Raw genomic sequence first — 25,884 nt, forward strand, 5'->3', positions numbered from 1 at the left:
AACCATTACTCACTAATACTGCTATCATCTCCAGTTAGCAGTTATCATCTCCAGTTATCATCCAGTTATCATCCAGTTACCGGATGTCCCGATAAAATTAGGACAGCCCCGATATTTAGCCCTTTGTCCCACATCCCGACCAATGTACGATCGGGACACGAATTGTCCCGATAATCAGGTAAGGAGGTGAGCAGGAGGGGTGAGGAGGCCAGCGGCCGGCAGGCGGGCGAGGGTAAGCCAGCGGTGGGTGGACAAGGGAGGGTGAAGAGGCCAGCGGCAGGTGGGGTGAGGAGGCGAGTGAGTAGCGGGTGGGTGAGGGTGGAGCGGCGAGCTGGCGGTGGGCAGGCGAAGAGGCGAGCGGGGATGCAGCGGCGGGAGGGGGGGCGAGCGGTGAGCCAGCGACGGGGCGGGGGGGAGGAGACGAGTGGAGAGAGGGTGGGCAGGTGAGCAGCTGGTGGGTGAGGAGGCGAGCGGCTGGTGGGTGAGGGTGAAGAGGCGAGCGGCGAGCCAGCAGCGGGCGGGGGTTCTCGGGGTGGGCATGGGGGTTTCTGGCAGGGGAGTGAGGAGGTGAGTGGCAGGTGGGAGGGGTGAAAGGAGGCAAGTGGTGGGTGGGGGACTGATGAGGGATGGAGCAAGCCAGCGGCAGGCCAGGGGCTAAGGAGGGGTGCGGTGGCGGGGCCGAGCAGGGACGGGGAGGAGCGGGGGTGGACTGTGGGCAGGGCCTACGGCACCCCAATGTGTCCCGATATTTTACGGTTGTGATCTGGTCACCCTGTCTCCAGTTGGCTAGGAGACTCTATCCCATCCTGATGGATGATGACCTGGCCTCAGTTATTCACATCTTTGTTACTTCTCAGCTGGATTACAGCAATGTTATATATACCTGGGCAAAAAGCCTGCAGCCTTTAGGTCTTGTCTACATGGTGAGTAATGCAGTATGATTTCTAAAGCGCACTAATGTGCTGAACATTAATTGGTCCGTGTAGACCCTGCTGGTGCACTTTAAGATAGTTTTGTTTGAAACAGTACTAAGTCAAACAGCACCAGGGAACCTTTAGTGCACACCAGCAGGGTCTACGTGGACAAAATAATGAACAACATGCTAGTGTGTTTTAGAAATCACACCTCCATGGAGCCCACCATGTAGACAAGCTCCAAGGAAATTCCAACTAATACAGAATCCAGCAGTACCTTTCCTCAGCAACAGAGGCTACCGCCTGCACCTCAGACCTGTCCTCCTCTCTCTATGCTGGCTTTCCATAGAATTTTCAATCAAGTTTAAGATTTTGGTCCTTATCTTCAAGGTATTCCATGGCCTGGGCCCAGGGTATCTAAAAGACCATGTAAAGCTCTGGGATGAAGATTGTGATTGACAACCCAATGGTATAGCTTGTCTGTGCAGGACACAGAACTTTCTCCATGGCCAGTCCAAGACTGTAGAATGAACTCCTTGAGGAAGTAAGTACCATCACAAACCTTGCCACCCTCCTCTCCAAGTGCAAGGCATGTTTCTTTGAGCTTGCCTTCTCTAACATAAATACATAGGCAATGTAAGAATCCATGGGCCTAGAACAAGGATCTGCAGGTTTTAAGGCAGGTGCTGCTTCCTTGACACTATCAGGGACCCAGGCAGGGTTGCCATCAAGCAGAACTGAGAGGCTAAGTTCTGCAGGAAGTCCTTCCCTAAGAGGCATGAGGGACAGCAATCTGTGATTCCCTGATTGGCTGTGATTCCCTGATGGGCTGCCACTCCCTATATAAACCAAGAAGCCATTTCTGGGAGTTGTCTGAGCAATCCCACAATTCACCTTGATCCCAGACTACTGGCTCTTGACCTAGGTTTAACTTCTGACCCTGATCCTGGTTTACTGTCTCTGACTTAACCATTGCTGACCTTGGTGAAAGACCCTGGCCTGGCCCTAATTCTTGCCCCACCTTCTCAATTTGGTAAGGGACTGCAATTTTGCGGTTGTGACCTGGCCTGGTCCCAGGCTGATCTGACCTTTGGTCCCAAAACTGAGCAGCTCGCTCCATGCCCATAACCTGACCCGACAGCAGCGCATATATTAAGACACAAAATGAAACAAAAACCCACATAACAAAACAACCCTATCAAAACAAAACACTCCACTGCATTTGATTCTTCCAGTGGGGAAAGAATGAGAGAAGCACCACCATGTGACATATAGTAGCCATGTTGCTCAATGTACTACTTGAAGGCACTTCTACTTTGGTGGTGCACACAGGATAAGACCATGAATAGAATAGATATGGGGTTCTCAAACTTTTGGATCCCAAAGTGGGTCACAACCCTGTTTTAATGGGGTTGCCAGGGCTGGTGTTAGACTTGCTGGTTAGTGTTAGCCCCACTGCCCAGGGCAAAAACCAAAGCTCAGTAGCTTCAGCTCTGGGTGGCAGGGCTCAGGTTACAGGCCCCACTCCTGGGGTTGAAGCCCTTGGGCTTTGGCCTCCCACCCAGGGTGGTGGGGCTTGGACTTTGGCCCCCCTAGCCCAGGGCGGCAGGTCTCAGGTGGACTCAGGCTTTGGTCCCGATTCCTGGAGTTAAGTAGTAATTTTTGTTGTCAAAAGGGAGTTGAGGTGCAATGAAGTTTGAGAACCCCTGGAATAGATGTTCAGAATTGGTCACATAACCACACAAACAGCACAGTGAAATAATCATGAAAAATGTAGAATTTCAGTTTAGAAATAAAGTGACATTTTAATTTCTTGAATACATTTTTCAACTGGTTTTAAAATACTATGGCACATTTAATGATGAGAGTAGTAAGGGAAATGTGAGAAAAGAATAATGTAATCATAGAAGTTAGAGATGGAAAATACCTATTAGATCATCCTGTCACTCTCCCTGAAAGTACCATAGCTAACATTGTGGAAGGAAGAGTGATACAACTTGATGAATTATACTAGCTCATTATTATACCTACATTGGCGAAGGTGGCCTGGAGGAGTTCTCCAGAGCTCTCTTCCTCAGTGTTCTCCTGATGGTGCTAAAAGTACTTGAGTACTGATATGCCCTCTAAAATGAGTTAGCGGGGATTTGGACCACTCCCACAAGACAACAATATCATTTCAGAAAGGGATGGAAGGATGCTTCCAAGAAAAAGAAGGGAATGTGGAGGGAAGCAGGACAACAAAAGGAGTAATAGCCATAAAACTCATTTAAGAAGAACATAAGAATGGCCAAAGTGGGTGAGACCAATAGTCCATCTAGCCCAGTAAACTGTCTTCCAACAATGGCTGCTACCATATGCTTCAGAGGGAATGAGCAGCACAGTGCAATTACCATGTAATACATTCCATCATCCAGTCCCAGTATCTGGCAGTCAGCGTCTTAGGAACACCCAGAGCATGGGGTTGCATCCCTGACTATTTTCGCTAACAGCCCTTAATTGACCTATCCTCCATGAATTTATCTAATTCTTTTCTTAACCCAGTTATAGTTTTGGCCCTCACAACATTCCCTGACAACAAGCTCCACAGGTTGACTACACATTGTTGTTTAACCTTGCTTATTCACCTTTTGAAATGCATCAGGATAGAGAGGAATATATTCTGTTTAAACTCTAGGAAAGGAGAAAACAACAAAGGAAAAGAGAAAACAACAAAAGAAACTACAAGTCTTTCTATCACTCCCAACGTTTCACAATGGAGCCTCTAGGAAACATACACACACCCTTAAGCCAGAAAAGATATTAACACTGCATCCTTCCACTCCCCCCACCCCACCCGCCACATATGGCTTCTTTGACCTCGCAGTCTTCTCCATTACCCACACTGTAAATAGTATAATACTTTGCAGTCAGATAGTGATTTTTAATCCAAGGACTTCAGAGCTTTACAACTATTCATTAAGCCTCACAACACTGCTCTGGAGTAGGTAAGTAAATGATATGGGAAAAATCTTAATTTGAAACCCCTGTTGCAGTTTTCGTGTACCCTACATGTAGTCAGTTCCATTAGGTCCTTGACACCAGTTTTCACTTTCCCCTCTGAACATTGTTCATTATGCTTTGAATTGGGATAAAGCAAGGGAGATCAAATGTAATTCACCCTCCCGAGATAGAAGCTGTGCTACTGCACTGCTAGCGACTGAATGCATCAAGTAAACTACTTCACTTTTTCAAAAATAGGGTCAGAATTCAGTGGGAAAACAGTACTGGTGATAGCAAACTTGTGCTCTCCTAGTAATTGATGTGCCAGCACAACAGATAATTGATTTATGGCTAATACTGTAATACTCTTGCCATTAATGCATTTCCAGAATTGAGCAAGATGGTTATTGACCTCTCGAGGTCCCTTCCAGTTCTTTGATTCTGTGATGACATCTAGTCTCCTGCACTTGTGGCAGGATAAATTATCTAGACCACCCCTGACAGGTGTTTGTCTAACCTGCTCTTAAAAGTCTCCAATGATGGAGATTCCACAACCTCCCTAGGCAATTTATTCCAGTGCTTAGCCACCCTGGCAGGAAGTTTTTCCTAATGTCCAACCTAAACCTTCCCTGCTGCAATTTAAGCCCATTGCTTCTTGTCCTATCCTTGGAGGTTAAGAAGAACAATTTTTCTTCCTCCTCCTTGTAACAACCTTTTACATACTTGAAAACTGTTATGTCCCCTCCCAGTCATCTCTTTTCCAGACTAAACAAACCCAATTTTTTCAATCTGCCCTTCTAGACATTTAATCATTTTTGATGCTCTTCTCTGGACTCTTTCCAATTTGTCCACATCCTTCATGAAATGTGGCACCCAGAACTGGACACAATACTCCAGTTGAGGCCTAATCAGCGCGGAGTAGAGTGGAAGAATTACTTCTCATGTCTTGCTTATAATACTCCTGCTAATACAGCCCAGAACGATGTTTGCTTATTTTTGCAACAGCGTTACACTGTTGACTCATATTTACCTTGTGGTCCACTATGACCCCCAGATGCCTTTCCGAAATACTTCTTTCTAGACAGTCATTTCCCATTTTGTATGTGTGCAACTGCTTGTTCCTTCCTAAATGGAGTACTTTGCATTTGTCCTTATTGAATTTCATCCTATTCACTTCAGACCATTTCTGCAGTTTGTCCAGATCATTTTGAATTTTAATCCTATCCTCCAAAGCACTTGCAACCCCCTCCCAGCTTGGTATCATCAGCAAACTTTATAAGTGTACTCTGTATGCCATTATCTAAATCATTGATGAAGATATTGAACACACACACACACACACACACACACACAGTGCTCCTTCATTATATGCGTCTTATTGGTGTTTTCTTTTTTTTTCCTGTTGTAAAGCTATGCTCCACTGGAGACTATTATAGTCTTACATTTAGGGCTTGGCTATGCTTGCGAGTTACAGCGCAATAAAGGAGCCCCGAGTGCACTAGCTCACTACCTGTCTACACTGGCAAGTCACATTGAGCGCTCTGACTCCGAGGCTACAGTGCTGCTGGTGAGTGGAATAACGTTTGCTGCGCCCCTGCTGGAGCACCATGGTGCCCGTGTGAACGAGGTGTTGCATTACTGTGCTCTGATCAGCCTCCGGAAATGTCCCATAATCCCCGTAAGTCATTGTTTTTGAATCACTGCAGGAACGCGGATATGCCCTTTGAAAGCTCTGTTTCTGACAGCCAGCTGCTTATCTGCTCTGAGACAAAGCAAACCATTAGTGTGGAATGCTGTGTGTGAGAGAGAGAGGCGGGTGGGAGTGGGGGGGTCTGCTGCTGTCTGAACTTACAAGACAACATGCTCTCAGCCCCCCAGAAACCCACTCTCTCTCCCCCCACATACACACAACACACTCCCTGTCACTACTCCAACCCCTGCCCCCCCCATTTGAAAAGCACACTGCAGTCACTTGAATGCTGGGATAGCTGCCCATAATGCACCGCTCCCAATGCTGCTGCAAATGTGCCCACACCAGTGCACTTGAAGTTGTCGGTGTGGACAGACGGTAGTGCTTTCCCTACTGCGCTCTCCAAAGGCTGGTTAACTCAAAGTGCTTTACAACTGCAAGTGTAGCCATGCCCTTAGAGAGGACTGTCTTTATTCTTAAACCCTGACAGAAGGTGGAGACCAAGAGAATGGATGCTTTAGGGAATTTGTGGTAGGATATAAAGAGTTTTACTCCTAAATATCCAGATTGAATGTGACCCAGCTTGTTAGGGCTAGTCTACACTGGCAATGCTAAAATGCTGTCGCAGCAGTGCTTTAACATTTAAAGAAACCACCTCCATGAGAGGCGTAGCTACCAGCGCTGCTGGTGCACTGTCTACACAGGTGCTTTACAGCGCTGAAACGTGCTGTGCTCAGGGAGGTGTTTTCTCACACCCCTGAGCAAGAAAGTTGCAGCGCTGTAAATTGCCAGTGTAGATAAGCCCCTAGTTACTGAAGGTTTTTTATTGGATGTTCATCACCTTAAGTGAAGTAAATTTGATAGTCTCAATCCACGTTAAAAAATCATCACCAGAATTGGAACCATTTTTGGCAGTCTCCCACTGAGGCCAAAGTATGAATGAGTTTGAAGAACTAATTACACATGCACCCCTATAATCTGGTCCAACATTGGTTCCGCAATCTGTGGGAGCCTGTACTGCCATGATCCATGGCGTAACTGTTCTGTGGATTAGAGAACACCTGTTGCTAGAGAGGTCAGTCTGGTGTGGCTAATAAACATTATATTCACTCAAGGAAACAAGATAAAGAAATTCCCTCAAAATTGCTACAACTGCAAAGAGTAAATCTAATTAGTCACGGTACCTGGTCTTTTACAAAGCCTGTATAACAGCATCATCATTAACATCAGTTCCTTTAGCACTCTGGAAAAAGGGCAAGGCTGTCGGTACAAGATAAAAAGTGGAATTTTTAATTTAAATTACATTTTTTGGGTCAGCAACAACAACAAAAGCAGTGTTAATAGCAATCATAGAATCATAGAATATCAGGGTTCGAAGGGACCTCAGGAGGTCATCTAGTCCAACCCCCTGCTCAAAGCAGGACCAATCCCCAACTAAATCATCCCAGCCAGGGCTTTGTCAAGCCTGACCTTAAAAACTTCTAAGGAAGGAGATTCCACCACCTCCCTAGGTAACGCATTCCAGTGTTTCATCACCCTCCTAGTGAAAAAGTTTTCCCTAATATCCAACCTAAACCTCCCCCACTGCAACTTGAGACCATTACTCCTCATTCTGTCATCTGCTACCACTGAGAACAGTCTAGATCTATCTTCTTTGGAACCCCCTTTCAGGTAGTTCAAAGCAGCTATGAAATCCCCCCTCATTCTTCTCTTCCGCAGACTAAACAATCCCAATTCCCTCAGCCTCTCCTCATAAATCATGTGTTCCAGTCCCCTAATAATTTTTGTTGCCCTCCGCTGGACTCTTTCCAATTTTTCCACATCCTTCTTGTAGTGTGGGGCCCAAAACTGGACACAGTACTCCAGATGAGGCCTCACCAATGTCAAATAGAGGGGAACGATCACGTCCCTCGATCTGCTGGCAATGCCCCTACTTATACATCCCAAAATGCCATTGGTCTTCTTGGCAACAACGGCACACTGTTGACTCATATCCAGCTTCTTGTCTACTGTAACCCCTAGGTCCTTTTCTGCAGAACTGTTGCCTAGCCATTCGGTCCCTAGTCTGTAGCAGTGCATGGGATTCTTCTGTCCTAAATGCAGGACTCTGCACTTGTCCTTGTTGAACCTCATCAGATTACTTTTGGCCCAATCCTCTAATTCGTCTAGGGCCCTCTGTATCCTATCCCTGCCCTCCAGCGTATCTACCTCTCCTCCCAGTTTAGTGTCATCTGCAAACTTGCTGAGGGTGCAATCCACACCATCCTCCAGATCATTTATGAAGATATTGAACAAAACCGGCACCAGGACTGACCCTTGGGGCACTCCACTTGATGCCGGCTGCCAACTAGACATGGAGCCATTGATCACTACCCGTTGAGCCCGACAATCTAGCCAGCTTTCTATCCACCTTATAGTCCATTCATCAAGCCCATACTTCTTTAACTTGCTGGCAAGAATACTGTGGGAGACCGTGTCAAAAGCTTTGCTAAAGTCAAGGAACAACATGTCCACTGCTTTCCCCTCATCCACAGAGCCAGTTATCTCGTCATAGAAGGCAATTAGATTAGTCAGGCATGACTTGCCCTTGGTGAATCCATGCTGACTGTTCCTGACCACTTTCCTCTCCTCAAAGTGCTTCAGAATTGATTCCTTGAGGACCTGCTCCATGATTTTTCCAGGGACTGAGGTGAGGCTGACTGGCCTGTAGTTCCCCGGATCCTCCTTCTTCCCTTTTTTAAAGATGGGCACTACATAAGCCTTTTTCCAGTCGTCCGGGACTTCCCCTGATCGCCATGAGTTTTCAAAGATAATGGCCAATGGCTCTGCAATCACATCCACCAACTCCTTTAGCGCTCTCGGATGCAGCGCATCCGGCCCCATGGACTTGTGCTCGTCCAACTTTTCTAAATAGTCCCGAACCACTTCTTTCTCCACCAAGGGCTGGTTACCTCCTCCCCATGCTGTGCTGCTCAGTGCAGTAGTCTGGGAGCTGACCTTGTTTGTGAAGACAGAGGCAAAAAAAGCATTGAGTACATTAGCTTTTTCCACATCCTCTGTCACTAGGTTGCCTCCCTCGTTCAGTAAGGGGCCCACACTTTCCTTGACTTTCTTCTTATTGCTAACATACCTGAAGAAACCATTCTTGTTACTCTTAACATCTCTTGCTAGCTGCAACTCCAGGTGTGATTTGGCCTTCCTGATTTCTCTCCTACATGCCTGAGAAATATTTTTATACTCTTCCCCGGTCATTTGTACAATCTTCCACTTCTTGTAAGCTGCTTTTTTGTGTTTAAGATCAGCAAAGATTTCACTGTTAAGCCAAGCTGGTCGCCTGCCATATTTACTATTCTTTCTACACATAGGGATGGTTTGTCCCTGTAACCTCAATAAGGATTCTTTAAAATACAGCCAGCTCTCCTGGACTCCTTTCCCCCTCATGTTATTCTCACAGGGGATCCTGCTCATCAGTTCCCTGAGGGAGTCAAAGTCTGCTTTTCTGAAGTCCAGGGTCCGTATTCTGCTGCTCTCCTTTCTTCCCTGTGTCAGGATCCTGAACTCGACCATCTCATGGTCACTGCCTCTCAGGTTCCCATCCACTTTTGCTTCCCCTACTAATTCTTCCCAGTTTGTGAGCAGCAGGTCAAGAAGAGCTCTGCCCCTAGTTGGTTCCTCCAGCACTTGCACCAGGAAATTGTCCCCTACACTTTCCAAAAACTTCCTGGATTCATTCATGACTTTGGGCCAAGGCATTTCCTGGGAAATTAGTCAGTATCTGGGGAGAATAGCCTGAAGCAAAACTTGTTATTTTGATCAGTCCCTAGGAAATGCCCCAGGCCGCTGTTAGTAGTACAGCAAAATTGTGCTGAAGTTCCACTTGAGAATTTTCATGTTCTCTGTAGATTTGCATACAGTAGGAAGGAGTCTCTGTGGTAGTTTTTCAGGGTCTTCATTTTCACCACACCACAACATGTCCTTACCAAACCTGAGCCAGATATATTATGTTGGATTTTTTCTTTTTAAAATGGGTGCTGCTCTGACAATGTCTCCACCAGAAAAATATGGAAGGAAATGAGCAAAAAACCCACATAATTATTGTTGACAGAACACAGCTGTAATTTTACCAAGAGTGATATATTGTTAAGCCAGCCATCCACATCTCTGTTAATGAACCAGTGATTTTAAAAGTATTTAGTGACCAAAAGAACTGTACAGTCATTTTGCTTGAGAAACAAATAATGTAAAAGACATCTGCTGGACTATGATGATGTGGGAGTAAAAAATTGCTAAGTCTCTAGAGAACAATTAGAATTAGTTTTATTACATTTTTCACTTTATGATTAACATTGTAACTGAAAGAATCAAGCTGTAAATCTGAATTAAAAGGAATTTTAAGAGATACTGAGAAATATAATACTTTACAAAGCAGTCTGTGGAAAGACTACACAATGTGGAGTCAAAAAGACAAGTTTACCCTTGTACTATATAATACATTGATTTGCTTTTGTTCTCTTCTGTATTCAGTCTGGTTAATTGTTAAAATTGGATTTCAGAGAACTGTGTAATTAAGAAGTAGAAATGAATGCATCATCAACATAGATGATTATTGCATTCATTAGATATCTCAGCTATAAAAAATAGTTTACAACAAAACATTCTGAAGTCTTGTGAGAGTCTTCACTATTACAGAAAGCACCAATAAAGGGATATTAATGGAGGGAGGGAGATTAATTGAATAGGGTACAGAAATCTTTCAGTTTATTTGAAAAACATTGATATATCCTGTTAAACTATAAAGATACCCAATATTATCACTCCTTAATTGCATAGGAACTTCATTTGTAGATTTAAAAAATGCAAACTTGTATCACATGGATTCTGAATGGTGTGAACTGTGATGCTTCAGATATATCCAAAAGGTAATCCATCAGAGGCTAGAGTAGAAAATAAGAGTTCTGGAAGAGAGAGTAGTACTATTTTAATTGAAGGAAAATGCTTAATTTTTACTTTAACTCACACAAAACAATACCAAATTTCATAGAGATCTTAGTTTTTTTTGTACTGGCCCTAGATATTAAGGTGCCAGCACTATTTATGTGTTTCAAATGCCTGTATTTTTAAAGCAGGAATGAAAAGGTTTGACATATGTATAAGTGCATTAAATTACAGAACAGTGTTTTGCACCCTGATGACCTATTCGATTATAAAGTAAGCTGAGACACAGAATCTATTTTGACCTATTATGCGAAGGGCCACCTACACAGACTCAAGAGGAATGGAGAACATATTAGAATGTTTCTCTCCACCCCTTCTGTGATAGTCTGATTCAATAGTCCAGTCATAGCCAATAATTTCAAGAGCTCTTCTGTGCAACTTCAGAAACTATTCTCTTTTTCCCTTTTTTTAAAGCATACCCACGTTATTTAGCACTCTGGCCAGAAATGGCCATCCAGGTTACTACCCAACAGATCACTGGTATTTAATAGAATAATGGCATTTTATCTCTGTGGCTAGTGACCAAGCAACAGAGATATTTAGCCAAATTCAGTCTTGGTGTAAGAAATACAATTCCATTAATTTCAGTGAAGTTCATCAATTTATATTAGGGCTGAATATGGCCCCCTATGGATTTGTGCAAATCCAGGGAATTCCAATTTTCTACTGAACAAAACCATTTTTAAATATTGTGTTGATGCACTGGGCTAGATTGTGGAGTTAACATTTGTGGAGTAAAGATTCATGTGTAATTGTGCTGCCTCAGGAGAAGACTAGAGACCAAAGTGTGACTCAGAGTCACAGCTTATAGATTCATAGGTATTAAGGTCAGAAGGGACCATTATGATCATCTAGTCTGACCTCCTGCACAATGCAGGCCACCCACTCCTGCAATAAACCTCTCACCTATGTCTGAGCAATTGAAGTCCTCAAATCATGGTTTAAAGACTTCAAGGAGCAGAGAATCCTCCAGCAAGTGATCCGTGCCCCATGCTACAGAGGAAGGCAAAAAACCTCCCAGGGCCTCTTCCAATCTGCCATGGAGAAAAATTCCTTCCCAACCCCAAATATGGTGATCAGCTGAACCCTGAGCATATGGGCAAGATTCACCAGCCAGATACCCAGGAAAGAATTCTCTGTAGTAACTCAAATCCCACCCCATCTAACATCCCCATCACAGGCATTGGGTCTAGTTACCATGGATATTTAAAGATCAATTAATTGCCAAAATCATATTATCTCATCATACCATCTCCTCCATAAACTTATCGAGCTTAATCTTGAAGCCAGATAGGTCTTTTGCCCCCACTGCTTCCCTTGGAAAGCTATTCCAAAACTTCACTCCTCTGATGGTTAGAAACCTTTGTCTAATTTCAAGTCTAAACTTCCCGATGGCCAGTTTATATCCTTTTGTTCTTGTGTCCACACTGGTACGGAGCTTAAACAATTCCTCTCCATCTCTGGTATTTATCCCTCTGATATATTTATAGAGAGCAATCATATCTTCCCTCAGCCTTCTTTTGGTTAGGCTAAACAAGCCAAGCTCCTTGAGTCTCCTTTCATAAGACAGGTTTTCCATTCCTTGGATCATGCTAGTAACCCTTCTCTGTACCTGTTCCAGTTTGAATTCATCCTTCTTAAACATGGGAGACCAGAACTGCACACAGTATTCCAGGTGAGGTCTCACCAGTGTCTTGTATAATGGTACTAAAACCTCCTTATCTCTACTGGAAATACCTCGCCTAATGCATCCCAAGACCGCATTAGCTTTTTTCACTGCCATATCACATTGGCAGCTCATAGTCATCCTGTGGTCAACCAATAGTCCAAGGTCCTTCTCCTCCTCCATTACTTCTAATTGATACGTCCCCAGCTTATAACTAAAATTCCTATCATTATTAATCCCTAAATGCATGACCTTACACTTCTCACTATTAAATTTCATCCTATTACTATTACTCCAGTTTACAAGGTCATCCAGATCTTCCTGTATGATATCCCGGTCTCTCTCTAAATTGGCAATAACTCCCAGCTTTGTATCATCCGCAAACTTTATTAGCACACTCCCACTTTTTGTGCCGAGGTCAGTAATAAAAAGATTGGTCCCAAAACCAATCCCTGAGGAACTCCACTGGTAACCTTCCTCCAGCCTGACAGTATGACCCGCTGTAGTCTCCCTGTTAACCAGTTCCTTATCCACCTTTCAATTTTCATATTGATCCCCATCTTTTCCAATTTAACTAATAATTCCCCATGTGGTACCGTATCAAACACCTTACTGAAATCTAGGTAAATTAGATCCACTGCGTTTCCTTTGTCTAAAAAAATGTTACTTTCTCAAAGAAGGAGATCAGGTTGGTTTGGCATGATCTACCTTTTGTAAAACCATGTTGCATTTTGTCCCATTTACCATTGACCTCAATGTCCTTAACTACTTTTTCCGTCAAAATTTTTTCCAAGACCTTGCATACTACAAATGTCAAACTAACAGGCCTGTAGTTACCCGGATCACTTTTTCCCCCTTTCTTAAAAATAGGAACTATGTTAGCAATTCTCCAATCATATGGTACAACCCCTGAGTTTACAGATTCATTAAAAATTCTTGCTAATGGGCTTGCAATTTCATGTGCCAATTCCTTTAATATTCTTGGATGAAGATTATCTGGGCCCCCCGATTTAATCCAATTAAGCTGTTTGAGTTTCGCTTCTACCTCAGATATGGTAATATCTACCTCCCATTTGTCATGCTACCATTTTCCCTAAGATCCTCATTAGCCTTATTAAAGACTGAGGCCAAGTATTTGTTTATATATTGGGCCATGTCTAGATTATCCTTAACCTCCACTCCATCCTCAGTGTTTAGCGGTCCCACTTCTTCTTTCTTTGTTTTCTTCTTATTTATATGGCTATAGAACCTTTTACTATTGGTTTTAATTCCCTTTGCCAGGTCCAACTCTACTTGACTTTTAGCCTGTCTCACTTTATCCCTAGGTAGCTTTCCTTGCTGATCCCTCCCATCTTCCACACCCTATATGCTTTCTGCTTTTTCTTAATCACCTCTCTGAGATGCTTGCTCATCCAGCTTGGTCTACAACTCCTGCCTATGAGTTTTTCCCCCTTTCTTGGGATGCAGGCTTCCGATAGCTTCTGCAGCTTTGACTTAAAGTAATCCCAGGCCTCCTCTGCCTTTAGATCCATAAATTCTTCAGTCCAATCCACTTCCCTAACTAATTTCCTTAATTTTTGAAAGTCAGCCCTTTTGAAATCAAAAACCCCAGTCACAGATTTATTTTTGTTTGTCCTTCTGTTCAGTTTGAAGTGAATTAGCTCATGATCACTTGAACCAAGACTGTCCCCTACAACCATTTCTTCTATGAGGTCCTCACTACTCACCAAAACCAAATCTAAAATGACATCCCCTCTAGTCAGTTCAGCAACTACTTGATGAAGGAATCCATCAGCTATCGCATCTAGGAAAATCTGAGCCCTATCATTATTACTAGCACTCGTCCTCCAGTCTATATCTGGGAAGTTAAAGTCTCCCATGATCACACAGTTTCCATTAGTATTTACTTCATTAAAAACATTAAAGAGGGCTCTATCCATATCCAAATTAGATCCTGGCGGTCTATAGCACACCCCAAGCACTATCACAGGGGAGGCGCTAGTAGTTTTCTTCCCCAATGTGATTTTTGCCCAGACGGACTCTGTCTTATCCATTCCATCGCTTCTTATTTCTTTACAGTCTACCTCATCATTAAAATACAATGCTACTCCACCACCTTTGCCTTTATTTCTGTCTTTCCTAAACAGCACATACCCTTCAATACCTGCACTCCAGTCATGACTACTATTCCACCATGTTTCTGTTATCCCTAGAATACCTGGTGTCACTTCCTGCACCAATAGCTCTAGTTCCTCCATTTTGTTACCTAGGCTCCTCACATTGGCGTACAAACATCTTAATTTTTGCTGTTTGGCCTCACTCACATTCTGTACCCAATTAGGCACGGTCATTCTACTGCCAGTATGACCTATTAAACTGGTATCTACACTGTCCTTCCTCCTTATGTCCATTCTCCTACCCACGGCTGTATTCTTTCTTACTTTGTTTTCTTCCCTCTCAGTGCTAAAATCCGGCATGGCGATTACCTGGACATCTCCCAACCATCTCCCCCAAATTCCTAGTTTAAAGCTCTCTTAATCTGTTGTGCCAGCCTCCATCCTAGAAGTCTATTTCCCTCCCTACTCAGATGAAGTCCATCCCGAGAGAACTGTCCTCTGTCCATGAACTCCTCCCAGTGGCCATACATCCCAAAGCCCTCCTTATAGCACCACTGCCTAAGCAATCTATTGATAGTCATAATCTTGTCACACCTTTGTTGCCCTTCTCTAGGAACAGGCAGAATCCCACTAAAGATCACCTGAGCCTCGATTTCCTTAAGCATCTTCCCCAGCCTAGCATAGTCTCCCTTGATACGTTCCAGCGAGAATCTACTGGTATCGTTTGTTCCCACAAGATAATTAGGGGATTCTTTAGGATCCTTTTCAACCTCAGGTCAACATCCCAAATCTTAGCACCTGGAAGACAGCACACCTTTCTATTCTCTGGATCAGCTCTGGTTACAGGCCTGTCTAGTCTTCTCAGTAAAGAGTTCCCGATCACGTAGACCTGCCTTTTCCTGGTGACTGTGCTATTCTCCAGTCTATCCCCTGTTCCCTGTGGCTGAAAGTTCTTTCTATTCCTATTCTTCCTTGTAATCCTCTTCAACCCATCCTGTAGCCTCCTGGGGCTCATATTTGGTGTAGTCTCCATTGACTCTTCCCCTTTTCCTATAGGACTAGCTTAATCCCTTCTTCCCTCTTTTCCAGGGCAGGACAAAGCTGCACCAGCCTGCACCTTTAGAAAAGTTTTCTAACTTCTTTGTTTGGACTCATATCTTCAAAACAAATTAACCTGCAAACTCAAAAGTGCTAGTGCTGCGGCTTATTTGGTATGGGCATAGGGATCTGCCTATGCAGAACAAGTTGTAGATCAGGGCTTTTATGTGTTTTGTTTTACTCTTGCTGAGGAGAGGTGCCTCAGTGTTACTTTGTGAAGTTAATATGGGAATTTTATGAAGACCTATAATATACAAGGATTGTGATGAGATGGGTGCACATACCCTACATGAAGATAGGCAGGGAAGGGGTAAACTAGGGGTTCATTAGAGCAAGAAGATAAAGAAGAAGCCATCTTTCCTTTTCAGCCTGTAAGGAAACTCCTAGGGTTGGACCAGGTCAGGAAGCAAGGAGAAACTAGGAAACTGACCGCCTTGCATATAGCATACTTTGTAAAATAAAGTTGTTTGTTTTGGGTCCTCTGATGAACTTGTCTCTCTTTTATTTTCAATTTTTGTTGTTGGTTGTTGTTACTTGAACCAGTGGTTCCCAACTTGTTCCGCTGCTTGTGCAGGGAAAGCCCCTGGCAGGCCGGGCCGATTTGTTTACCTGCCGCGTCTGCAGGTTCGGCCGATCGTGGCTGCGGTTCATTTCCAGCAGCTCCCATTGGCCTGGAGCAGCGAACCGTGGCCAATGGGAGCCGCGATCGGCCAAACCTGCGGACGTGGCAGGTAAACAAATCGGCCCAGCCCGCCAGGGGCTTTCCCCGCACAAGCGGCGGAACAAGTTTGGGAACCACTGACTTGAACCAACCTGAAGACAGCTTCAGTTCTGACTCCATGCACATTGGGTTAAGAAGGAGAAGCACCTCCGTGCATAGGCACTATGCAATATTTTTGTTTTTATTTCTCTTTGTTTTTACATGCTTTTTTGCTACTCATAGCTATTGCCTGGGTCACTCTCATACACAGTTGTTGTATTGTATATGGGAAAAGTAAATGTATCTTTAAATGTTTATCAATATAAAACTTCCTGCTGATTCCAGATTCAGCAGTTGCAGCAGCTCAGCTGAGCCTGTGGTAGGAGGGACATGGATATGGGGCAGGAAACTTGGAGAAAGCATAGAGGGATGTGAGCCTGGGTGCGGATAGGTGATAGAAAGGATATTGATGGATGACATTGAGCCCTACTCCCTGGCCTTGTAATAGAGAGGGGCTTTATGGCAAGCAGAAGAGAGGGAGAAGGGCAGAACAATGGTGGATTTATAGTGGGGTATTGTGACGTTCTTCTCTGGTGTTATCTGAACCAGTGATCTGTTAGGCTTCTCCAATCCTTGACTCTGGGAGCCAGCCTTACCCAGCTCTGCTGTGAGAACCCCCACTCTTAGGCTGTTCACGCACAGCCTCTGGTATGTAAGCTGCTCCCAGCAACTTGCAAGTGAATCACACTAGCCAATATCTCCGGTCCCAGACACGACCCTAGGAACCTCTGTCTTGCAGTGTCCAGTTATGCCCGCTGGACACTGCAAGCTTATATAAATTTGTCAATTTAACAAAGAAATTGATATGTACCAGGCTTGTTATTCCAATGGGAGCCCCTGACACACTTCAAACCAAATGCACTGCTTCAGGTAGAATAAACAAACAATTTTTTAAACTATAAAGATAGATCTTCAGTGATTATAAATCCAAGCATAACAAGTCAGATTTGATCAAATGAAATAAAAGCAAAACACATTCTAAGATGATCTTAACACTATCAATGTCCTTACAAACGTAGATGCTTCTCACTACAGGCTGGCTGGTTACTTTTCAGTCAGGCTCTCTCCTTTGATCAGCGCTTCAGTCGCTTGGTGATGGTGGTGTCTGTAGATGTATGTGGAAGAGAGAGAGCATGGCAAAATGTCTCTCCCTTTTATCATGTTCTTTCTTTCCTCTTGGCTTTGCCCCCCCGCTTCAGAGTCAGGTGACCATTACCTCATCACAGCCCCAAACTACACAAAGAAAGGGGGTGACTCCTTGGACTTGGAGAGTTTTTGCATGGGCTTGCTTTAAGACATGAGGATACATTTTCAGCCTCATAACTGTATACATGAAATTACAACCTATAACCTTTCCATAACATTACTGTAAAAATTACTATAACATCACTATAATAACCATGCTCAGTGCATTATGAGCCTTCTGAAGACACCCAACATGACAAACTTTGCATTGAATTCCACACAATCGTTTTATAAAGATGAACATGGGGGTGTAGGGTGTTTCCCTGAGGTACAGAGCGTCACAGGTACAGTACTGGGGGACGTGGAAGTGAGGTGCATTGAATTAAAGGAGGCACAGAAGGGGATGCAGGAAAGGGCAGAGTCTTCTCTATGCATAAAACTTAAAATGCTCAACATATACTAGATTTAAAACTTTAAGCCTCTTAGGGTGATGAGAAGCTTTTATATAGATTTAAACCTTTCTTCTCCCCATATCTCTCACAAAGATAATTTCCCTCAAATGCACACCTACAAATGCACACCAGTAGTGGACTTGCAAAGTCTGCAGGAGGGCAGCCTTGCTTTGGGGAGCCTCGTAAGTTCTATTAGAGCAGGGCTCTGCTCCTCTATATTCATCAAGTTGATTTAAAGGTTTGTGTTCATTTCAAACAAACGAACAGATATTCACAAACATCATTTTATTGGAAGTGTTAAGGGTGAAGGTGTGTTTTATTGCAGTTCAGCTAAAAATTTCCCTGACCAAAAAAAAACCACACAAACCTCACCACCACTCTCTACAAAAATCCAAACATTAAAAAGTCTGAAAAAATTAACAGTTAAAGGCTTTCTAGTGCTATACAATTGTTCAGCTCTATCCCCGCATATACTTTATTACAGACCCAGTCTTAATTGTGCTACCTTGTTTTATTCTGTAATGGAAATAGGGTATGGCTGTATACTATTGCCTTTACATAAAGTTTATTAAATGTGGAAATACAGATTTTGAAAGAAAAGTAGTCCTAGGATACTTTGGTATGTAATAGTTGCATAAATTCTAAGTGTGACGTGTAGTGAAGTAGAAAAATAATTTTATTAACAGAATTGGAATGTTTAATCAATTTTTAGCTGTGAAATATGTTTGTGGTGCCACAATTGTATCTAAATAGACTATTTCACTGTTTTTTGTAGTCCATAATGTTGTAATGAACATGTTAGAAAATTAGAACTGAATTACTTTACTCGGAAATCAACTAGAAATTCATTTTGATTTATGAATATAGTTTTGCAGATTTTAGAGAACAAAGTTAAAGTTGTTGTGGGCAATACAAGAGATAGTGAATGATGAAGAACTATATGGCAGTGGGGAACTACCTGCATATCTTAAAGTTAATTTCCAAATTTTAATATCCAATTTTTTTAAAGGTGGAGGAGTTTTGTAAAGAAGGTATAATTATATAGATGACATTAGCTGAATTTCATTAAAAGACATTTTCAACAGTAACACTTTCTAATCCTTTTTGTTGTGAATAATCTTTTTTTTTTAAACCAAAAAGAGTATTTAGCATTTTTCTTGACTCTAAGGAGACTTAACTGTTCTGGAAGGAGGAGTTTGAATTTGATTTGCACCACAAGCCAGAGATGTCAAGAGTAACAAGAAGGGTTTCTTCAGGTATGTTGGCAACAAGAAGAAAGCCAAGGAATGTGTGGGCCTCTTACTGAATGAGGGAGGCAACCTAGTGACAGAGGATGTGGAAAAAGCTAATGTACTCAATGCTTTTTTTGCCTCTGTTTTCACTAACAAGGTCAGCTCCCAGACTGCTGCGCTGGGCATCACAAAATGCGGAAGAGATGGCCAGCCCTCTGTGGAGATAGAGGCGGTTAGGGACTATTTAGAAAAGCTGGACGTGCACAAGTCCATGGGGCCGGACGAGTTGCATCCGAGAGTGCTGAAGGAATTGGCGGCTGTGATTGCAGAGCCACTGGCCATTATCTTTGAAAACTCGTGGCGAACCGGGGAAGTCCCGGATGACTGGAAAAAGGCTAATGTAGTGCCAATCTTTAAAAAAGGGAAGAAGGAAGATCCTGGGAACTACAGGCCAGTCAGCCTCACCTCAGTCCCTGGAAAAATCATGGAGCAGGTCCTCAGAGAATCAATCCTGAAGCACTTGCATGAGAGGAAAGTGATCAGGAACAGCCAGCATGGATTCATCAAGGGAAGGTCATGCCTGACTAATCTAATCGCCTTTTACGATGAGATTACTGGTTCTGTGGATGAAGGGAAAGCAGTGGATGTATTGTTTCTTAACTTTAGCAAAGCTTTTGACACGGTCTCCCATAGTATTCTTGTCAGCAAGTTAAGGAAGTATGGGCTGGATGAATGCACTATAAGGTGGGTAGAAAGCTGGCTAGATTGTCGGGCTCAACGGGTAGTGATCAATGGCTCCATGTCTAGTTGGCAGCCGGTATCAAGTGGAGTGCCCCAAGGGTCGGTCCTGGGGCCGGTTTTATTCAATATCTTCATAAATGATCTGGAGGATGGTGTGGATTGCACTCTCAGCAAATTTGCGGATGATACTAAACTGGGAGGAGTGGTAGATATGCTGGAGGGGAGGGATAGGATACAGAAGGACCTAGACCAATTGGAAGATTGGGCCAAAAGGAATCTGATGAGGTTCAATAAGGATAAGTGCAGGGTCCTGCACTTAGGACGGAAGAACCCAATGCACAGCTACAGACTAGGGACCGAATGGCTAGGCAGCAGTTCTGCGGAAAAGGACCTAGGGGTGACAGTGGACGAGAAGCTGGATATGAGTCAGCAGTGTGCCCTTGTTGCCAAGAAGGCCAATGGCATTTTGGGATGTATAAGTAGGGGCATAGCGAGCAGATCGAGGGACGTGATCGTTCCCCTCTATTCGACATTGGTGAGGCCTCATCTGGAGTACTGTGTCCAGTTTTGGGCCCCACACTTCAAGAAGGATGTGGATAAATTGGAGAGAGTTCAGCGAAGGGCAACAAAAATGATTAGGGGACTGGAACACATGAGTTATGAGGAGAGGCTGAGGGAGCTGGGATTGTTTAGTCTGCAGAAGAGAAGAATGAGGGGGGATTTGATAGCTGCTTTCAACTACCTGAAAGGGGGTTCCAAAGAGGATGGCTCTAGACTGTTCTCAGTGGTAGCAGATGACAGAACGAGGAGTAATGGTCTCAAGTTGCAGTGGGGGAGGTTTAGATTGGATATTAGGAAAAACTTTTTCACTAAGAGGGTGGTGAAACACTGGAATGCGTTACCTAGGGAGGTGGTAGAATCTCCTTCCTTAGAGGTTTTTAAGGTCAGGCTTGACAAAGCCCTGGCTGGGATGATTTAACTGGGAATTGGTCCTGCTTTGAGCAGGGGGTTGGACTAGATGACCTTCTGGGGTCCCTTCCAACCCTGATATTCTATGATTCTATGATTCTTTCCCTGTGGCATTTTCCCATCTGCCTCACTCAGTTGTTAAAATCTCCCTGTTGACTTGAGTATGCACTGTCAATCAGATCATACTGGGTGTTGATTTGGTGAGCATGAATAATATCCTTAAACACTAAGAAAAGGAGTACTTTTGGCACCTTAGAGACTAACAAATTTATTTGAGCATAAGCTTTCGTGAGTTACAGCTCACTTCATCGGATACAGACTAACACGGCTGCTACTCTGAAACCTATCCTTAAACAGTATTTGCTGTGCTCAGTGCCTTCCAGGAATTGTAGGAAGCAGTGAAACTTATTCATATTCTTTCCAGAATCCAGAAAAATGAATAATTCTTTCTTCGACTTTTGGATCCCCCTACCTATAAACTGACCTTGTTTACTTTATGAGCTACATTAAGATAGTTGTAGCATTACAGGGTGTGTGTGACCTTGCTTCCACTGAAGCCAGTGGCAAAACTTCCAACCTATTTCAATGGAAACAGGGTAGACTCTGTCTCTCTCTCTCTCTATATATATACACACACATGCACACACACAATTTGCTTTCCATTTGCTTTTATTTTCCATGTCCTTTGGAGCTTACATTCTTGTGATTCACTCACAGTAGGCCTGTTTTAAATACACAGTAAAATTAAATGAATGTATGTTAAAGGTACAAAATGGCCTTTGAGAGAATATGTTCATATTCAACCCTTATTTGGCATTACTGTTGATTGATTGATTGATTATTATTTGCTGATACTGAGTAACACTGTGGTGATTCCTTCAAATGTTTTTTGATGTATTATTTTATGCAACAGCAACATCAAAGTTATAAATGGGTGACCACACACTTCAGCAGTGTGAAATATCAGAACAGTTGTCTCTTTCCTTCTTTCTTTTATTTTCTCATCTAATTTTTTTACACCTGTTGGTAACTTCTTGCCACACTTACTTCTGTCTATTCCCATGGACGCCTGTGGTCCAATTGACAGAGCACCGTACTATGAGTCAGACATGGGTTTTATTCCCAGCTAGGTCATTGACTGTGACATTGGGCAAGCCATTCTTGCTGTATTTCACTTTTGCTGTCTGTAAAATGCGGTAATTCTTATTCACCTTTTTAAATTACTTTGAATCCAAAGACATCAAAGGGTTATACAAGTGCTACATATTAACATCTGTGATACTAAGCCAGAAAGTGTTAAGAAAAAAAATCACCATTTATTTCCAGGAATTAAATCTCTAGTTCACTTTTTTTTCGAGCAATAGCTTCAAAAAGGGATCTTGGAAGAAGGAATCTACTTAATTTCCTGAATGACTTTTTAATATTTCTACCAGTCCTTAGCCTGACAGGAGCACAACTGGACTTATTTTTTTGCATGGCCTTGGGGGAAGATGAGCAGGTTGCACCATCTAGAATTGGGTATAGGTGATTTTGTACACATAGCATTTGTTAGGGGGGCTGTATCTCGGGAGGCTTTTGTTCAAATGAACCCAAATTTAGATCACTAACCCTACTCTGCACCCCTAGGAGGTGCACAAAATTTCAAGACAATCTGAGTCAGCACATGGATTTTCGAGTACTTTTAATCAGTAAATGACTTAACATTAACTACTGTTACTGTGCTGTAATACAATATTCTGCTTTTAAGTATTATATATAAGGTCTGTAATAAAAGAGTGCCAATGCAGCACTTTCTAATAATGCAAAAAAGTCATCTATAGTTGTTTATAAGGTATATGAACCTTTATGTTAAAATACAGATTATGCAACTGCAGACTAGACTCTTGATAAATAGCTCATTTAAGTCAATGGGAATTTCTACAGACACCAATGGTCTTCCAATCAGGCCCTTCTTCTATTATTTAACATATATGAAAACTAAGCTGTATATTTGTATGGTTTTACTGAGAAAGCCTATTGTTGGTTAAATTAAAAATATTGATACAAAAGCAGCTGAGATTAAAGTGTGTAAGTGCATTGAACTGAAGCTAAGGTACATTAATTGAATCATGTAGAAGTCTTTCATCACCACATGATGTTAAAGAGAAGTAGTAATTCAACATGTCAATACCAGTAAAACAATTTAATCTCCGTGGGATAAGAATGGGACTTTAATGTGCAGATTAAAGAGCTCAAATCAATAATGGGAAGTCATTATCTCCAGTAGGGAGAGAAGTATGCAACATCTTTTTCAGAAGTTTATAGTTGCTTACACATTAAGCATCAGAAACAGGTTTTAATGTTGAACAATGCTGTGTAGAACAGGTTTCTTTTGAATTATTTAAAATATTTTCCATTATGTTACTGAAGACAAGTCACAAGGTCATCCCAAGTAGTAGTTTACACAATGAAGGGTTACTGTTAAACTCAGTTAGTGGTCATTATGAGTACATAAGTCCACCAGTCATGCAGGTCTAGAGGCAATGCCATGGCAGGGGGCTATAGGCCAATTTAACTAGTCCATGCAATTAATGGATGTAAAAGGACTTGCCCTGGGAACTACAGTAAATTAAGCTGTTCAGGGCAGAAGACTTGTCTTATCTGCTTTTTACAGCTATATGCACATTGTTGACACTAAACAAATAAATAATTATAAAGGCACTAATAACAAATGCAGAGGACAGAGCTTATCACAGTGCAAAGCATCTGCGAGAATATACCCATTTCTGAGCACCACATCACTAGAAAGATATTGACAGTGGTAATTAAAAGAAGAGTAACAAAAATGTTCAGGAGTTTGTAATGCTGACTTAAGAGGAAAGGTTAGGAAAAGCTTGGTTTATTGATGATCTAGGAGTAGTGGTGCATAAGATTCTACCGATACTTGGAAGGTGTTATCATCGAGGGAGAGGAATTATATGCTGTGGTACATGAAGCCATAATTAGGAATAATGGGATAAAAGAAAAAATGTAATCTGTATAATAGGGAACAATCCTGCATGAACAAGATGAATAGGAGTTTTTCACTTTCAGCATCTGTGAATCAAAGCATAGGAAAGATGTTCACCCCTTAAACTCTCAACAATTCATTAAAATCCATCCTATGTTTTTCCTGTGTTCAGTAGAAACCAGCTTGCTTTCCACTATCTTTCCCAAATTTAAAGTTCTTAGGGCCTGATTCTCCCTGGCTTTTATCTTGTGTAGTTATTTGCACCTGTGCAAAATCAGGATGCAAAAACTCTACCATGGTAGAATGGTAGGGTTGGTGTTTTCCATCTACTTTGCACTGGTATATATAACTATGCAAGATAGTAGAGAATCAGAGTAGAAAAACAAGTTTCAATAAATGTCAAGTTCATCTCAGCTCTACATCTTTCAGCAGAGGACTTAGTTTGATGAGGTATCAGATGAGACCTTGGAAACAGAGGGCCTGTGTGCACTTTGTCTACATTAAAGATCCCACAGTATTTTAATAAAAGTAGTTTGACCCAGTGGCTTTAGCTAAAATTTCCCCTTCCTCAATGCTGTTTGGGGTGTGTACACTTTAACTCTAAAGCGATTGCATTTCAGCAGTACTGCATATAGGAAGCACTGCAATAAAAGGTGCTATATAAATTATTTCAAAATTCTGCTTCATTAATGATCTGGTGTTTCCATTCCATTGGCTGAACAACCACTACCTATTCTCTCCCTACCTTTTCAGTATAGCCACAGGTTGCTGGCAAGATAGCAATTAATCTCCATCATCCTCTTGTCCTTTACAGCAAAGGCCTGGACTGACTAATGCATCAGCCTGGGAAACAAGTGGAGGAAGGAATAATAACTTTTTATATTCAGGTTTCAGAGTAGCAGCCGTGTTAGTCTGTATTCGCAAAAAGAAAAGGAGTACGAGTGGCACTAAAGTGTCACTCGCTTCTCCCTCCTAGCCACCTAAAGTGCCACTCTTACTCCTTTTCTTTTTATATCCAGTCCCCTCACTGAGTCATTCCATCTGCCCTAATTTGTTCCCTCCACGTTGCTGGTTTTCTAGCATAGTGTTCTCCACAGGAAAAACAAAAACCAACAGGCAAACAATTTTTTGCTAGGGAGTGAGGGACTTAATGAATTAGGAAAAGACAGAGAATCATAGGTGCTGGAACAAGGGATGCTACAGCACCCCCTTTCTTTAAGTAGTTTCCATCATGTACAGTACAGAGTTTCCAGTTTGGTTCAATGGTTCTCAACACCCCCACCATGCAAATTGTTCCTGCAGAGAATGCAGGCTTGGGTCAGATTAAAGGGTGGGGGGGAAGAGGCTCATAGTTGTATCCCATGTGTGTAGGCGCGCTGGAGTTTGAGAGAAAGAGGAGGGCAGGAATGGAGGATCAACCAGCAGTCGATGAACAACAGGAGTTACTCCGCTCCAGCCAGTGGAGTTGCACCTGCCTAGGTAAGCGGAGAATGCAGCCTGTTGTGCCCTGTGAGAGTGGGGGGGGGGATTTCAGGCGCGTTGTGGGGTAGGCGGATGTGGATCAGGCACCTGGAGCCCAGATGCGGGCGGGGAAGGGCTCAGCAGGGGGACGCCGGCGCTGGAACCAGCGAGCGGAGAGAGGACCGGAGCGGGTCTGTCTCGTTCTCTCTGCAGCCAGTTGCCCGGGGAGAGGGAGTCTCCCTCTCGGCGGCACAGCCAGGGACCCGCCGCCGCCCCTGCCCCGCTCCCTTCTCCTCTCCCGAGGGAGCGGGCAGAGTTCTGCCTGCGCCTTTACCAGCCGGTGGCGGTGGCGCTGCTGAGCAGAGCCGGGCACTGGGCGCCGGCCGCTCGCCCGCCCGCCCGCGCTCCCCTTGGCACCCCCTCCCCGGCCGGCCGGCTGGCTGGCTGGCTGTGCGCACGGCGAACATGGCGGCGGAGGCGGTGGGGCGGGACACTCTACCTGAGCACTGGTCCTATGGCGTCTGCAGGGACGGCCGGGTGTTCTTCATCGAGTAAGGCGCGGCGAAGGGGGGGGTGTGGGGGGGGGTCCGGTCGGGGCTGCCCGTCACTAACAGGTGCATGTTTTCCGCTTCTCCC

At 43.4% G+C, this 25,884-nt stretch overlaps 1 protein-coding gene and 1 long non-coding RNA gene across 5 annotated transcripts in view; one reads left to right on the forward strand and one right to left on the reverse strand.

The window, feature by feature from the left end:
* Positions 1-10,090: 10,090 nt before the first annotated feature.
* LOC311521645 lies at positions 10,091-25,821 on the reverse strand. Its single transcript, XR_014711939.1, has 3 exons — positions 25,748-25,821; positions 17,231-17,324; positions 10,091-10,538 (listed from the first exon to the last, which is right to left on the reverse strand). It is a non-coding gene; the product is annotated as an uncharacterized lncRNA (long non-coding RNA).
* Positions 25,664-25,884, forward strand: part of PLEKHA7 (pleckstrin homology domain containing A7) — a 275,644-nt gene continuing 275,423 nt past the window's right edge. For all 4 annotated transcript variants that reach the window (XM_084630059.1, XM_084630061.1, XM_084630058.1 and 1 more), the window contains exon 1: positions 25,664-25,799. In XM_084630059.1, coding sequence (XP_084486185.1) covers positions 25,714-25,799 — 86 coding nt within the window. In that variant the 5' untranslated portion in view covers positions 25,664-25,713. The remainder of the gene's footprint in view (positions 25,800-25,884) is intronic.

The sequence above is a fragment of the Lepidochelys olivacea genome (assembly GCF_965140295.1).
Source record: "Lepidochelys olivacea isolate rLepOli2 genome assembly, chromosome: 6".
Taxonomy (NCBI): Eukaryota; Metazoa; Chordata; order Testudines; family Cheloniidae; genus Lepidochelys; species Lepidochelys olivacea.